Source organism: Monodon monoceros, unplaced genomic scaffold, assembly GCF_005190385.1.
Source record: "Monodon monoceros isolate NGI ecotype Baffin Bay Population unplaced genomic scaffold, NGI_Narwhal_1 Super_Scaffold_19, whole genome shotgun sequence".
In the NCBI taxonomy this organism is placed as follows: Eukaryota; Metazoa; Chordata; class Mammalia; order Artiodactyla; family Monodontidae; genus Monodon; species Monodon monoceros.
This window is the reverse complement of record NW_021703775.1, coordinates 81,861,154-81,878,286: the sequence shown is the minus strand read 5'-3', so window position 1 is coordinate 81,878,286 and position 17,133 is coordinate 81,861,154. Positions and strand designations below refer to the sequence as shown.

Genomic DNA, 17,133 nt, shown 5'->3' with positions numbered 1-17,133 from the left:
TCCGAGCGGCCGGTCGGAGCCCTCGCGGCGGCTGAGGCGGCGGCTCCCCCGCGGCCCGCCGCCCGCGCTCTGAGGCGATGCCGGACCAGATCTCCGTGTCGGAATTCGTGGCCGAGACCCATGAAGACTACAAGGCGCCCACGGCCTCGAGCTTCACCACGCGCACGGCGCAGTGCCGGAATACGGTGGCGGCCATCGAGGAGGTGAGCGGCGCCGGCGGGCCTCGCCGGGCGGGCGGCTCCGGCCGCAGGTAGCGCCGCGCCCCGCTAGCCCGTCTCCGCCCCGGGCCCGGCTCCCGCATCCCGGGAAAAGTTTCTTTTCCTCGGGATCCGGACGCAGCTGGGCGAACCCTGCCCGCAACAAGCCCTTTGTTCCGTGGAGGTGGCTCGGAAGAGACGGCTGCCGGCTGCCTACCTTGGGCCTTTTTAAGACCCCCCCCCTCCCCTCGCGGGGCCCCGGGCCGGGCGGTACCCACCCCCGCCGTCCCCCCCGCTCCCTGCGCCGCCAACTTTGGCCCGAGAGTCGGGGCCGGCGGTGAGCGGGGACCCCTCGGCTGCTGTGGCCGGGGTCGTCGGCTTGCCCGCGGCCCCCCAGCGTCCCCCTCTCAGCGCGTGGAGTGCCCCTGTCCCCAGCTTGCCCGGCGCGGTGCCCGTGTACCCGGGACCCGCTCTGCACGACTCTTGGGTCGGTCCAGGGGATCCCGGCTGCCTAGGAAAGGTGTGCACACCTTAGCCAGGAAGGCCTGACCCGCGCCGTGCCGCGCGGCGCCCGGGGAGGAGTGGGCGAGCCGGGCTTCCGATCCAAAGGCCATTGCTGACCCCCGGGGACGTGTGTCTTACCTGCTCGCAGCTCTGGACGCCTCCCTTCCCCCATCAGCCTGGAAAAGGCCTGCTTTTAGTCAAGGTGCAAAGTCATCGTCTAGTGCTAACTAGTAAGCCCTGCACATCCTGCGGAGAGAGCGCTTAGGACCCGCAAGCTTAGGTGACAGTCAGAGCAGCCTGGGACCGAAGGGCAGGCAGAGTTCGTGAGTCCAGGGCCACCGCCGACTGTGGTTTGGGGCAGCTCCTCACCTTTCTGCCCTCATTTTCCTTACCTATCAAACGAGACTAGCAATGCATCCTTTCCAGGGTGGTTATGAGGGTCAGAGACACTGTGTCAGGTGCTTGGCTCATAACAGGGAACTGGTTTACCAGCCACACGTGTGCCAGTGTCGAAGAGATGATTAAATTCCTCTTGGCCAGAACGTCAAGTAACGTTCTTAAAATGGGGTATGGTAGGTATTTTAGAAGGAGATGACTGGGCTAGAGTGAGTGAGGAGAGGTCACCAGAGAGCTTTAAATTAAGCGATGGCATTCAGGTTTTTGCCGACTTGAACAAAGCAGCTGCTGTTAGGAATTGCTTGGGGAAAAAAAAATACAGAATGTTTTCCCTTAATGGAAATTTTTTTCTTTGTAGACATAAACAGTCAATAATAGGCTAAGTCAAAAGTAGCAGATTCAACATTCTGAGTGTTTTAAGTATAGTATAGGGCTTTCTTCCCCCCTTCCTTCCTCACCCCCCCTTTTTTTTGTAGAGGAGAGCTGAATGTAAATCTTTTGTAGCGAGCTCTGTGATCCCACATCACTTAACTCTACCTGTATTAGCGAGGCTTCAAGATTATGCCTTCAAATGAGGCAGATGGGGATGAGCGTAGTAAGTTTTTTCAGAAGTGCTGGTTGAAAAGCAAGAAGAAATTTTCACGCTGTTTTGAAAATACACCATTAACAATGTTTATGGAATGATTGCAGCCCAAGAGGTAGCTGAATATCTTTTAAGGGAAGGAAGCTTTGTACACAGTGCCTTAAAAAGAAAGCTTAATTGTGTTTAAAGTTCTGTTTCTTTTCCCTACTGAAGTTTGTCAGTTAAATATTACTAACACTGGCAGATGCTGGAAAGCTAGGCAAATAGGAGTTGCTATTAAAATTGGCATATCCTTTCCTGATTAGTTTTAGTTTGCAGTGTGTAATTCCAGAGCTCTTTTTGTATGCTGTGCAGGAGATTACCCTAGAGCTCAGTTACTGAGCAGATTAAAGAGAGACTGGATTTGGTCATGTTACTAAACTGCAGGCTTGCTCCATGTTGCCATCCAAGAACAAGAATTGGTTAAAGTCTCAAAAATGAAAAAGAAACAAATCATTACAGGTCTGTCTCACTTTAAGCAAATTCAGTATACATACTAAGATAATGGTACATGTGAGCTTACATTTATGAGAGAACTAAATCTGAAACAGTTTTATTTAACCAGTGATGCCCTCATGTTTTGATTTTAAACAAGCATTCTGCTCTTCATACTGAAATGAGACATGAGAGTGGGTATTGTGACAAATAAATTTTCAAGTCCTTGGTCCTGTGTTTAAACAAATGTGTCATGGAATTAGTAAACTAATTTTAAACTGGTTAATGTTTGTGAACCTGTTATTTCCAAGATAGGTTATGTCTGCTAAAAATCATCCTACAGTTGAAGTGTAAGTTTTTTTTTTGATATGTACACCTGTAGCTGGACTGTGGGTAGCTAATGGATCCCTACCCTGTACTATGAACCTCACATCTGTTGTATTTATTCCTCATCCCTGCTTTACACATGAGGACATTGAGCTTAGAGAGGTTAATTTGCTCAAGGTTATAGAGCTAGTAAGTTGAAGAGCTGGAGTTTGAACTTGGTTTCATGCTGTTTTCCGAAATGATGCTGCTTTCTGTTACTTTTAATAATGCTGAATTCTCTAAATTACTCCTTTGTCAGAGGGACCTGGGTTCAAGTTCACACTCCACCACTGGGCAATTGTGTGAACTTAGGTGAGATACCTAACGTTTTCTCATTTTCCTTGGCTTTAAAGTCTCGATCACAATACCTGTCTACTTCAGAGGGTTGTGAGGGTTTAATGAGATAATACACAGCACAATACCTGGTAGACAACCAGTTTACTAAATGCTAACTGCTTTAATAGATTACATGATAGTTAATCCATAGAACCTGATGAGGGTGTTTGGCCCCCCCCAAGCTGGGATTTACATGGGGGGGAGGGGAGTAAGGGAAAGGAATGGTTGAATGAGTAAGTGAATGGAAAACTATATGTTCACTGTTGCTTATTTTTTAACCAGTTTGTTGTCTTGGCAGCAGGTCAGCATATAGCTGTGTTTTAAAATTTTCACTTTGTGATCATCACTTTCTCTTGGTGAAGTAATTGTTTTGCACAATTTTAGCGAAGTCTGGTACTTAACTGGAATCTGCCCTGTGTTTTTGGAAATAATGGAAAAAAAATTGTGGCTGAATCTGAAAACCCTCCTCTCCCCCCTTTTGGGGGTTTTTATTGCTGTCTCAGTTTCTTTGAGTCTGAGCTCTTTGAAATATTCTCAAAATAGGGAAAAATTGTATACATGTGTGGGATATTCATAGTTAGACCCTCCTTTAGAGCATCATCCATTCTGTCTTGCTTATTTGGCTTTGTCAGATATGTAGTTTTAAAAATAAATTTGATGTTGACTCGTGAGTATTAAAATTTAATCTACTTCCTTCCGGGCCATAATTCTCCACTCTGTTGTCCTTGGTTGCCTTGGAAATCTCATTGCTGTCACAAGCACAGGGTTCTAACTGCAGGGGTAGAATGAGCATTGGGCTGCACAGACTCCCAGGGGCCTTGCTGTCCTTGGGACCAGAAGCTCCTCCCAGCAGTTATTAGTGGGAACCCAGCCTACGGCCTACGTACTTTTTAGGCAAGAGTGTGATTCTGAACCTTAGCCCTTTGTGACTTGTTTGGAAAACAGCGCTTCCACGTCCCAGACTAACAGATTTTAGGTTTATTGTCAGAAGGACATCATCTAGCTTGCCCAGTCCCTTCTTATTTCCGGAAATGAGCCTCTATGGATCAGACAGGGCCACCTTGTTATGCTGTGTCCTGTAATCTGGGTAGGTGTCTGGAAATTTTCGAGTCATTCAAGGAGGGAATGATCTCTTCTTATGTGATTCCCCCATTCTCCCCCACCCCCTATTCAATTTCTCTCTTTCTTGTGATTAACAGTAAAAGTACTAATGCTGTTTGTGGTGGGTTCCAGGCCCTGTCATTCATTCAGTATTTATTCAGTGCTGCTGTGTGCTAGGTGATGGGAACAGAATTCCCAAGAGGCATGCATTGTCTTTGAAGCAACCTGAAGCTTAGTGGGAGAGACAGATATCCTATAAACAGATCAATGCAATAAAACGTGGTGAGGCCGTAACCACAAGACTGTCCAGAATCATGGATGCCTAGGGATGGGAGTGGTCAGGTGTGCCTGGGGCCATGGTTAGGAGGGCCTTGTATGATGATGTGCAATTGAGTCTTGAAGCCAAGGTAGTCATCTGTGGCTTACCACATGCTTTAATTACTAAGGTATCTCAATATAGTCTCTTGTATCTGCCTCCCAGCCTTAGGTAAATATTGATCCACTCCTGAGGCGGTGGCCATCTAGGCGTCTGGTTGGATTTTCATAGCCAGTCCACAGAGGGCTGCTCAGGCCACGAATTTGGAATAATCCTTGATTCTTACCCTCCACATGGCCAGGCCCTGATGCCTTTCTTTGTGGAGCACATACATTCTAGACTTGCACTGTCCAATATAGTAGCCTAAAATTAACCATTCAGTTTCTCAGCTGCCCTAGCCACATTTCAAGTGCTAATAAAGCACAGGTGCATTGGAAGGCGTAGGTTTAGAACATTTTCCTCATTGCAGAAAGTTCTGGACAATGGTTTTTAGATGCTTGCAACTCGGAGAAGGGTTCACTGACCAGCTGCATTGGCATCACCTGGAAGCTTGTTAGAAATGCAGACTGTCAAATCCCACCCTAGACCCGTGGAATCAGAATCGAGGGTTTTAATAACATCTCCAGGTGCATTATATGCGCGTTAACATTTGAGAAGCACTGTTCTAACCCTGGCGGCACATTAGAATCACTTGCTGGGGGGCTTATAGAATAGAGATGCCTGGCCCACTCCATGAAATTGACTTAATTAGTTTAGGTGGGGCCTGAAGCATTGGCAATTTTTAAAGCCACTCCCTAAATGGGGTTGATAATCACTGCAGTAAAGTAATGTAATGTCAGGTAGTGATAAGTGCTCTGAAGAAAAGTTACACAGAATACAGGAACAGAATGTGACTCTGGAGAGCAGGAAACTGAAATCAGGAAAGGCCTCTCCGAAGAGGTGGCATTAGAGCAGAGCCCAGAAGGCAATGAGGAAGTAGCCAGGGGAGAGCAGCACGTGAAGAGGCCCTAAGATGTGCCTGGCCCAGGCCCTGTTGGAGGAGAGAAGTGGGCGTGGGAGAGGGTGAGGGCCAGGCAGGGCCAGATCACAGGAGGCCTTCTGGGTCTTGGGAGGGAATTGGATGTTGTTCTAACATGGTGGGAAGCCACTGGAGGGCTTGATCTGATTTACATTTTAAACCTTTCCCGGTGGTTGCTCCAGAGAGAATAGATGGGCAGCGCATGAGAGAAAAGAGGGGGACCAGTTGGGGCTGGGGGTCATCCAGGCAAGAACGTCGTGGCCTAGGTGGTAGCAGCGGGGGCGACGAGAGGTCTGATGGAGACCCTCTGTGTTGTCTGTGCTGGGGGGCGAGAGGGACAGAGCAGGGCTCCCGTCCCAGCGAAGGCAGAGGCCAGGCTCGGTTCACTCGGGCGCTTGAAGAACAGGCCTCCTGCTGTCCCTGCAGCAAAGCTGACACTCTGTGGAGTTACCTAGTGTTGGTATCGAGGCCGGCCGTGTGCTGCTCAGCATGACTGGCTGTAGCACTTGTGTTGGGGCCAGTGCTGGATATTCATTTTGTTCTCTGCAGACGCTGATAAGGGAAGGGAGGGAGTAAGCAGAGTCGTGTAGACAGGGCCGGCGGGGTGTGTCTGCTTCTCTCCTCTGCTGTTTGTAGGCAGACGATAGCAGGCGACGCTTTCTTAGCTGTGTCGGATGCCTGGGATACTGTCCACATTCAGCTCCCTAACACTCCTCTTTCCCACTGCAAAGAGGTGGTGAATTCACCTAGTCCCGCCACCATAGGAAACCACCTTCTTTGCCTATACTTTCTGTGTCATGTGGCCTTCAAGTGGTTGCCAGGGCCCTTCCAGGTACTTCTGTACCATTATCGTTTTATCATGTGGACGATGTGGAATAGATGGACTGTCAACCAGAGCTGGAATGCTTGGGCTGAATTTTTATTTGTATTTGGTTGTGTTGGGTTTCTTGATTTGTAAATGTGTATGGGCATCTACCAGTATTTTGTTACCACCAGGGGCCAGTGATGGAAAAGTGGGCGGGATTAGCTCCTTCCCCATAAAGCACTTATTTTGTGTGTAGTTAGTGTTTATCCTATTAGACCTTTTTTTTTTTTTTTTGCGGTACGCGGGCCTCTCACTGTTGTGGCCTCTCTTGTTGCGGAGCACGGGCTCCGGACACGCAGGCTCAGCGGCTGTGGCTCACGGGCCCAGCCTCTCTGCGGCATGTGGGATCTTCCTGGACCGGGGTACGAACCCGTGTCCCCTGCATCGGCAGGCGGACTCTCAACCACTGCGCCACCAGGGAAGCCCCTTTTAGCCCTTTTTTTTGTGCCATGGACCCCTCTGGTACTCTGGTGAAGATGGTGGACCTCATTTCAGAAAGATGTTTTAATGCATTGAATAAAATACATGGGATCTCGAAGGGAACCAAGTATATTGAAATATATTTCAAAAATATATTTGAAAATCTGTGTCATACTAATATATGTTTCTTTACTAAAGCATTAAATATCAAGATTCGGTTTTGGGTCTAATAAATATTTTAATTTTGAGGTACTGATGAATGTAAGCAGTATTGGAGCTGTTTCCAACACTTCTAAAGCTATGTAAGTATATCTTTTGCTGGAGTCGCAGGTACTGCTAATACCATCACGGTGTGTTGCTTACATTCATAATTGAGGGAAACGCTGAATTTCACTTGGGGGCTCATGAAATCCAGATGTAATTCTTTTTTCCAATCCAAGTTTATGAACCTCCCTGAATTCAGGCTAAGAATTCCAGGCTTATTGGTAAGATTACTTTAGTTAACTGTATTTTGGAGTGAGTGAGTGACTCTGCAGCAATGCTCCTTAAACAGGCTTCATAATTATACCATCACTGTGATGAATTGGTTCTTAGAGTTGAGCAGAGAGGGGTGACACCCCTCGCCAGTGTTGTAGTTATCCAGTAGCCAAGGTGCTTAGGGGAACTAGGGGTGGAGGGTAAAGCTGTCAGCTGTGGCCTGACAGCCATGGTGCTCTCTGCATTTTTTCAGGGTCAGGGCTTGGCAGTTTCTCGTGTGGTCCTGGTTTAGTTCATACCTTCACGCATGCCTTGGCGTTCAGCAGAACTGTGAGTTGCATCTTATGAGTCCTGTGGTTAGGACCCTGAGCTGGGCCGCCAATTCTCCTGCTTGTACCTTTCTTGTTTTTCTGGTTTGTCATATGCTGTCCTTGACTCTGGAGGGCAAGCTTGGATGTGAAGTGATGATAGATTTACAGGTACCTTCCGCCCAGACTTCTAAGGCAGACTTTGAGTTCTGTCGTGTTTTCGGTGAGGTTACGTGTTTGAAACGATGCTGTTGTTGCATGAGTGTGTTTGGGGTATCTACAGCATGACTGAAGTGTTACTGTCAGTCCCTGTTGTTGTTTTTTTCTTGCCTTTTAGCACTTATTGGGCGCTTACTGTGTGCCAGGCATGCTTTAAGTTCTTTACACATATTAACTCTTAACTTGCTTGATGATTACAAAAAACCCTGTAAGGCCCAGAGAACCTGAGCCACTTTACCAGGATCACAGAGCTAGGAAGTGGCAGAGCCAGGATTCAAACTCAAGCGTTTTGACACGAGAGTCTGCTCCTATAGCCGCCAACTGCCTCTGTAGAGCCTGGACCGGAAAAGGCCCTCCATATTGATGGCTCTGTGACCAGCACGACCCCTCTCTTGCTGTCTTGCACTGTGATGCATCTGCTGCATTTCCTGAGTGGATGCTTCTGAAGAACCCTTGCTGCCACTGTTTCCTCTCTGCCTCCTCTGTCCGTGTTGCTGCAGAAACGGTTCCTCGTTACTCTGTTCACTGCTCTGCTGACATGCCCAGCCCTGCAAAGCCGAGTGGCCCCGGGTATTGCTCACACCCTGGCAGGAGGCCTGCCCTACTAACGGGATTATTAATGACATCATCTCTCCTCTCGGTGCTGAAGATGGCTTTGTCGGTGTGATTTTATACACAGATGCTCGCAGTAAAGTCGGCTGGCTGGTGAAGATGGTTCCCTCTAATGGTGAATTCCCTCGGCGTCTAGGATTCTAGCCAGGTGACCCGGATTTGGGGGCCTCTTTCCCTAGTTTCCCAGAAGAAATCTTAATAGAGGTTTTGTTTTTGTTTTTAACACCAATGGCTGACATTTCTTTGAGCCCTAGTTCTGGGTTAAGGGCTGTGCTGTGTTTTAAATGGCTTGTTTTGATTGCTGAATCCTTTCCCTTATCCTGTCTGCTGTAGATCCTGTTATCTCTGTGTTATAGTTGAAGAAACCCGAGGCTCAGACAAGTTCCATGACTGCAGGTAGCCTGCCTGCCCCGCAATTAGTGGTTGATAGAACCAGGAGTCCTAGCCACGCTGAGATTAGCCTGTGTGCTTAGGGGTGTTCCTCCTGCTGGCCCTTTAATGCCTCACCTGACAGTCTCCTGCTGGGATCTCTATTGCCCGGGAAGTTCCCTCTTTAGGTGTTTCTCTGGGCTTCTTTAGTGCAGGTTGATAGTTGTCGACCTAGGTCATCAGACTCTAACCCCTGGGGAGGTACTTAGCATCAGAGGTGTTTATTAAGTGGCCTTAACTGTTTTGGAGTGAGTTAGAAAGGTACATCTGCCTCCCCTCCCTCCCCCTCAGAGCTGAGGGACTGAGGACAGCTGCTTGTAAAGGACTCCAGAGCCACGTAGCCAGGGATCAGGTCCATGCACTGTTCCCTCCGTGTCAGCAGATCTGTGTTTGGAGAGGCGACCACTGAAGGGGGGAATCACAGATGTGGCTTGTCTAGGCAGTCTCCATGAGGTGTTGGCACCCTGCTGCCAGTTAGGGAACTTTGGGGAGATTCTGAGAGGAAGGGACATGTTAAGCCTTTGTACTGTACTTATTCCTCTGATAGCCCCGACCTGTTAGCTAACCAGGTGCTGGGCCTGGGGCGGCTGATTTCACTGGTCCAGGCTTAGTGGCCTCACTTGTAAAGTGGAGGGTAGATGAGACATTTCCTAACATTCTGTTTCTGCAACACAGTTCACCTGCCCCGTGCCGCTCTTTACTTTTTCTGACCACCTCGTCCACTTTCTGCTGGCCATTCGGATTTATACTTTTCAAGAGACTAGAGGTGAAAATAACACTTTCCCTCTCTAACTCCCCCTTTACAGATTCTCCCTCCCCCAAAATACCACTGGAGTCGATATGGTGGTTGGCCCATGAGCTGGAATTTCATTGGGTGCATCGCTAGTTTAAGTTTGGGACAAATGGGGCTCTGTAGTGTGCTACCCGTCTCACCTTGAACTGCCTTTCCAGGTGCATGCCTTGGTTTCTTGATTACAGCTCTGTTGTGCTTTGCTTCTCTGGTGAAAAGAAGATTGTGTTAATGATCACAGGGTTTTGCGATCACTAAATAATTTGGACTGTTGAATTTTAAGTAAATACTGATTTTCTGACATCAGGGTTCCAAGAACTTTTCCCTAGCCTTAGGGGGAGCCAGTATTTCATCACTGGAAGACGTGCTATTATGAAGCCCTGTGGATTTGGTTGTGTTAATATGGTGGCATGGGAAGAGCACCAGCCAGGGGGTTAGAAGAGTTGGTTCCAGTTCTGATGTGGTCTCCGCCTTGCTGTACGACCTTGAGCAAGTCACTGCCCTGGATGTGTGATCTCTTAAATGAGGTGTTGGGATTAGTTGATCTCCGACTACCCTCTCCAGCCTGAAAATCTCATGGTTCTTTGTATCCCATATATTCAGTTTGAAAAGACACTAGAATAAAAGGTGGGAATAAAAATCGACAACGAATGGCTAGTTTTTAGTCCTGAAAAAAAGTATAGGTTATGAATTAATCAAGTTGATAAAAAAAACACCTTTCTGTGGTTTCCTCAGGTGCTTATTTTTGTTGTTGCTTTTTTTTTTTTTTTTTGCGGTACGCAGGCCTCTCACTGCTGTGGCCTCTCCCGTTGCGGAGCACAGGCTCTGGACGCGCAGGCTCAGCGGCCATGGCTCACGGGCCTAGCCGCTCCGCGGCATGTGAGATCTTCCCGGACCGGGGCACGAACCCGTGTCCCCTGCATTGGCAGGCGAACTGTCAACCACTGCACCACCAGGGAAGCCCTGTTGTTGCTTTTTTAAAAAATTGAGATACAATTCACATACCATAAAATCTACCATTTTAAAGTGTCTAATTCGTGATTTTTTTAGTATATTCACAGAATTGTTCAGCTATCACCTGTATCCAATTCCAGAACATTTTTTTAAACATCTTTATTGGAGTATAATTGCTCTACAATGGTGTGTTAGTTTCTGCTTTACAACAAAGTGAATCAGTTATACATATACATACGTTCCCACATCTCTTCCCTCCTGTGTCTCCCTCCCTCCCACCCTCCCTATCCCACCCCTCCAGGCGGTCACAAAGCACTGAGCTGATCTCCCTGCGCTATGCGGCTGCTTCCCACTAGCTATCTGCCTTACGTTTGGTAGTGTATATATGTCCATGCCTCTCTCAGAACATTTTTAAAAATTAGTTAATTTATTTATTTTTGGCTGCGTTGGGTCTTCATTGCTGCACGCGGGCTTTCTCTAGTTGCGGCAAGTGGGGGCTGCTCTTCATTGCCGTGCACGGGCTTCTCATTGCTGTGGCTTCTCTTGTTGCGGAGCACGGGCTCTAGGCCTGCGGGCTTCAGTAGCTGTGGCTCTCAGGCTCAGTAGTTGTGGCTCGTGGGCTCTAGAACGCAGGCTCAGTAGTTGTGGAGCACAGGCTTAGTTGCTCTGCGGCAGGTGGGATCTTCCCGGACCAGGGCTCGAACCCGTGTCCCCTGCATTGGCAGGCGGATTCTCTTAACCACTGCGCCACCAGGGAAGTCCCCAATTCCAGAACATTTTCATCACCCTAAAAGAAAATCCCATACCCATTAGCAGTCACTCCCCGTTTCCCTCTCCCTCAGTCCCTGACAACCACTAATTGACTTTCCTCCTCTATAGATTTGCCTATTCTGGACATTTCGTGTAATGGAATTCATTTAATGGAGTCATACAATTTGTGGCCTTGTGTGTCTGGCTTCTTTCACTTAGCATCATGTTTTCAAGGCTCATCCAAGTTGTGGTATGATTCTGTACTTTACTCCTTTTTTCTGGCTGAATAATATTCCATTGTACGTATATATGACATTTTGGTTATCCATTCATCAGCTGATAGACATCTGGGTTGTTTCCAGATGTTTTTGTCTATTATGTCTGGGTTTTTGTCTATTACGAAAAATGCTGCTGTGATTATTCTTGTACAAGTTTTTGGGTGGACATATGTTTTCAGTTCTCTTGGGTATATATCTAGGCGTGGGATTGCTGGGGCATATGGTAACTCTGTGTTTAACTTTTTGAGGAACTGTCAGAATATCGTCTAAAGAAGCTTCGCCATTTCACATTCCCAGCAGCAGCAGCAGTGTATAGGGTGCCATTTTCTTCACATCCTTTTCAGCACTTGTTACTGTCTGTCTTTTTGATTGTAGCCATCCTAGTGGATATGCAGTGATCTCTCCTGGATTGACTTGCATTTCCCTGATTAATGACTAGTGGTGTTGAGCATTGTTTCATGTGCCTGTGGCCATTTGTATGTCTTCTTTGGAGAAATACCTATTTAAATCCTTCGCCCATTTTAGGATTGGATTATTTGGCTTCTTTTACTGTTAAATTGTAAGAGCTCTTTATATATTCTAGAACTAGACTCTTAACAAATACATGATTTGCAGATATTTTCTCCTATTTTTACCCCCTTGATGGTGTCCTTTGAAGCACAGAAGTTTTTAATTTGGTGAAGTCCGGAATATCTGTGTTTCCTTTGGTTGCTTGTGCTTTTGCTGTCATACCTAAGAAACTGTTACTAATATAAGGTCACAGAGATACACACCTACCTATTCTTCTAAGAGTTTTAAAGTTTTAGACCTTACATTGAAGTCCTTGATCCATTTTGAGTTTGTTTTGTGAGGTAGGTAGGGATATGATATGAGGTAGGATTCCAACTTTATTCTTTTGCATGTGAATATCTAATTGTCCCAACACCATTTGTTGAAGAGTATTCCTTCCCCATTGAATACTTTGGGCACCCTTATCGAAAATCAGTTGAAGTTTGATGTATGGGTTTACTTCTGCACTCTCAATTCTAGTCCACTGATTTTATCCTTATGCCAGGCTCATGGTAAGTGTTGAAATCAGGAAGTGCGAGTCCTCCAACTTTGTTTTCTTTTCCAAAATTGTTTTGGCCATTCAGGGTCCCTGTTACCATATGAATTTCAGGATCAACTTGTGAATTATTGCAAAAAAAAAAAAAAGCCATTTGGGATTCTGATGGGGATTGCTTTGAATCCGTAGATTAACTTGGGGACTGTGGACATCTTAATATCATCCAATCTATGACGGTAGGATGTTTTTGCACTTACTAAGTCTTTAATCTCTTTTAATGATATTTTGTAGTTTTCAGTGTACAAGTTTTGTTAAATTTATTCCTTAGTATTTTCTTCTTTTTTTTCTTTTCCATTATGGTTTATTACAGGATATTGACTATAGTTTTCTCTGTGCTATACAGTAGGACCTTATTGTTTCTCCATTCTATATATAATAGTTTGCATCTGCTAATCCCAAGTATTCTATTTTTCTTGATGCTATTGTAAATGGAACTGTTTTCTTAATTTCATTTCTGGATTATTCATTGCTAGGGTATAGAAATACAATTAATTTTTGTGTATTGATCTTATATCCTGCAATACTGGTGAACTTGTTTGTTAGCTCTAATGGGGTGTGTGTGTATGTATGTATTAGGATTTTCTGTATACAAGATCATGTCATCTTCAAATAGAGGTAGTTTTACTTCTTCCCTAACAGTCTGGATACATTTTATTTCTTTTCATTGCCTCATTGCTGGATCAGTTCTTGATCATCTTTAAATGCCAATGGGTTGCACAGAATTGGGGTGCAATAAATTTAATTTGTTTTGTTTGTTCTCATTTGGGCTTTGAATATACTGAGAAAATTGGAACACTTGGAGGCTTGGTCTCTGGTTGCGAAGTTCGTTAGTGGAAATGTCACCTGCGTTGATAACTGGGTTGCAGACATTTGCCTCATCTGGCCAAGGTGTGCGGTAGGTAGTACCTGGGAGGTTTCCAGTCCAGGGCCAGGCCTTGTCTGTCTCTGCAACAGCAAACTCAGAACAATACATTGTTTTTTCCGGTTAGCAGCTTTTTGTTTGCCTCTTTCTATAAGCATCACCTTGATTTGTTCGCTGTGGAGACTGCTCACTTCTTGACAGAAGGTAATTGTTGAGATTCCTGGTTTTCTTCTCACCTCGTGAATTCTCTTGTTGGCTTTTCTTTTGTGGCGAATAGGAATGAGGTGTGTTTACTACTCAGGCTGTTGGGCTGTCAGAACCTGTAGCTTTTGTTTGCCTTGGTTGTAGCTTGCCAGCCGCAGGCTTCTCATTCGGAAGAGGTACCAGCAGGGGTGGAGCACGGTGGAAATCGTGAGGTAGGCTGGCGGCTCTGCACCTTTTTCATCTCCCTTCCCTCCCCTCCTCCATGCTCCTGTTTCTTTTCCTTGGGGATGGGGTTGCTGTCTAGGCAGTGTCCAAAGCTTAAAATTCTCATCTCCCCTCTTTTTTCCCCTGCATTCTCTTTCCTTCACTCCCTTAGTGTATTTTCAGACCCTCGGGGCCCTGTACTTTCTTTTCAAAGTGGAGATTCCAGCCAGAGGGGACTCAGGAGGGAAGCTTTACTTTGGGATTTCAGGCTGAGGCCTTCCTTCCCCGTAAGCTGCTGCTTTGGTGATGACATTTAAAGTTGGCCTCCTTTCCTACCACACTGCCTCCCCTCAGTTTTCCAGAACTGGGTTTATTGTTCTTTTAAAAATGATTTATTGTCTTCTGTAACAGTGTGGAAGGAGCTTAATTTTTGAAGTGCACAGTTTTCTTCTTTATGGTCAGAGCAAAGTAAAGGAGGTTTGATTGATCTTATGACAAAATTGCTTTAGTCATAGCTAATGTGAAATCTCTTTAGGGCTTCGGTTTTATTTGCTCTTTTAATTTATGAACCTCCTTGGATCCCTAAGCATCTGTGCACACAGCCAGTGAGGCCTGCTGTATCAGATTCAGGGCTTTATTCCTGTCCCTGATAAACCATGAGCTGGTATAGGGTTCTGACGGTTGGTTGGATTTTGGGTTGAATTAGGGAGTAGCAGTGTCAGCTGATGTGTGTTTCAGAAATTTGTTAGTTTTTCCAAAGAAAAATGTACTGTGAGGTTGGGTGGTTACAGCCGGTAGTAGGCATGTGTTAGAACTTGGTGGTAAACAGAAAACAACCCTGTGTAAGTAGCTGCCCTAAAGCCCATCTTGTTTCTCTGTAGGTCATGGTCATCCTCGGGGTTCCGGAAAAGACCATGTAGTGAAACACAAATAGCAGGGACCGGCGCTCAACAGCTGAGGCCAGTGAAAGGGAGGAAAAGCGAAAATTGGACTCAGAAGTGTGGAGCTGCCCCTGCTCTAGGCATCCCCGAGGGTCTTCACACAGCAGCAGGTTTAAGAAGAGTTCGAATCAGTACTCTGCTGTGTTGGGCAGGGCAGCACGTAATCCATTGAGGAGAGTTTGCATGAAAATAGGTTTTGAGTTTCGCTGTGTAATTTTGATGACTTTCAGTTCACTGAGAAAATGAAATTATGCGGAACAGCTCTTTCCTTTGGTGTTGGCGCAAATGAGGCGTTTAGGGCATCTTTCAGGATGGGATCTGGGCTCTGGCAGAATGATGTGGAAATCTCTTCCAGGGACACGTAGACTTAAGTGAGGACAACCCTTGGCTCTTAGGTGTCTGCTGTTAAGGAGCGCGAGGCTTACTGGCTGGCTTCAGAGTATCTTGGCGTTTCCTTTTGGGGTGAGGGAGCCTCCAAATCCAAGGTTACGCCTGCTTGCAGTTAGTTTTCCTGTTGGACCCTCACGCCAGACTGAGGGTGCCTCAGATTCAGTGTTGCTTCTCTTTGAGTCCTCAGAGCCCGACATGGTTCCCAGCACACGGTTCTCAGAAAGTGTCTGTTGAATGTTGAAGGCCTAGGTAATCTTTCTGTTTCTGTGATTTGATATCTTAACCTTCAAAACACCTGCTGTATGTTTAGAAGTAAATTCGTTTTGATTTGAAAAATCAAGATTGTCATGTTATCCTTTGAAACAGGAAAATCTCTTTAAGAATTACCAAAATCTCCACTCTGTAAAGCACCCTAATATCTAGTTTCTTCATTGAAAAATACATTATGTCTTTTTTATTCTGTAAAGGCTTCCCTGGCATTCCCCAGTCCATCAGAACCACTTTCTTCTCTGAATTCTTAAAGCAGTTACCCTAAAGCAGTTTGGGGTCCATCTGTCCATCCATTGATCCATGGATTGGTTGATCCATCTATGGATCGATGCATCCATCTGTCCATCCATCCACCCACCCACCCACCCATCACTGGGACAGACCTGGGCTGTCTGATGCTTGGAATAAAGCGTGCTGCGGCTGTGCAGTGCGGTCTCTGCAGCTGGTGTAGGTCCTCCCTGGTGCCGGGGGTGGCCCTGGCTTCCTCCTCAGTGCCTGCTTGCTTCTGTAGAGCAGGGGTCTCATCAGGGAGCAGGACAAAGGAGGGTGTAGCTTGACTGAGGTGGGTAAGTTGAAACAATGCAAGTTGGGTTCAGGGCTCTCAGGGCTGTGCCTGTTTGGTCAGGGCAGAGGTTGGCAAACTACAGTCCACCCTGTTTTTGTATGCAAAAAAACAAAAACAAAAACAAATAAACTAAAATAAAGGTGGTATTTGTGGTTTAAAAAGAGTTATAAAGAAAAAAACCCCCAAATCTGAAGAATGTACAACAGAGACTGTGTGTATATGGCCTGCAAAGCCTAAAATATTTACTATCGGGCCCTTTATAGAAAAAGTGTTCCTACCCCTAGGGGAGAAGATGGGCTGTGACTATAGAGAGTCTGTCTGGACTGAAAGGACAGAATGTTTGGGGGTGTAGAGCCTTCACGTTGCTTAGAATAGTGGTCCACGTATCACACAAGTCCCTGCCTTAAACATCCCTGCTTGCTGTGAGGACCAGGTACTTGCTACCTGTGGAAGTAGCCTTTTCTGCCCAAGGTTGTAGGGAAATACCTAAGGCTTTTGAGTAGGGGAGTGAAATGAGCAGAAGCTGGGTTTAAGGCAGACTGACTTGGCATGGCGGGGATGGGGGACAGGGGTGAGAGGGTCAAAGGGGAGAAGGACCCAGAGCAGGGAGCGCAGGAGCGAAGCTTCGGCCACTGCCCAGGGAAGCAGTCACTGTGACCTGGATTAGGGCTTTGGGAATACAAAGGAAGGTACATCACAAGGTAGTCAAATGGGGGCTACTCATTTGTCAGCCCTCTTCTGGTTTTGGCCACCTCCTAAGGTTGGTTGGTTTGTGGTTGGTTGGTTCAGGCCTTAATGCCTTCCTTCATTAAACATGTAGAGCACTTGGCTCTGTACCAGGCGCTGGACTTCAGAGTTCCTGCCTCGGAGGTGCTCATGAGTGGGAGGGAAGGAGAAACAGTGACTCCACCAGGGAGAGGGTGGGGGGAAAGCATCAGGGATGAGCAGCAGAGGAGCTCCTTGACAGCAGGGTTGTTTGGTGTGTGCTTGCTTGAGAGGGTGTCTCACCCCCAGTGCCTGGCCGGTAGTAGGGCCTCAGAGGTTGAGTATTTGATCTTTGGCAGCCGGCCACACATGCAGAGAATGATAATGCTGTGAGCATTATACTAAAGTGTTAAAAATATAATCTTGTCTCTACCCTTAAGGAACCTGCCATTTAAAAATAAAAGACCAACCGCTAATTAATTTATTCAGTATTT

At 46.5% G+C, this 17,133-nt stretch overlaps 1 protein-coding gene across 5 annotated transcripts in view; it reads left to right on the top strand.

Moving 5' to 3' along the window:
- Window positions 1–30: 30 nt before the first annotated feature.
- ASAP2 (ArfGAP with SH3 domain, ankyrin repeat and PH domain 2) overlaps window positions 31–17,133 on the top strand; it is a 156,522-nt gene continuing 139,419 nt past the window's right edge. For all 5 annotated transcript variants that reach the window (XR_003795003.1, XM_029232706.1, XM_029232703.1 and 2 more), the window contains exon 1: window positions 31–203. Coding sequence is in view for 4 of the 5 variants with exons in the window: in XM_029232706.1 (XP_029088539.1) it covers window positions 78–203 (126 nt within the window). In the remaining variant the exon portion in view is untranslated. The remainder of the gene's footprint in view (window positions 204–17,133) is intronic.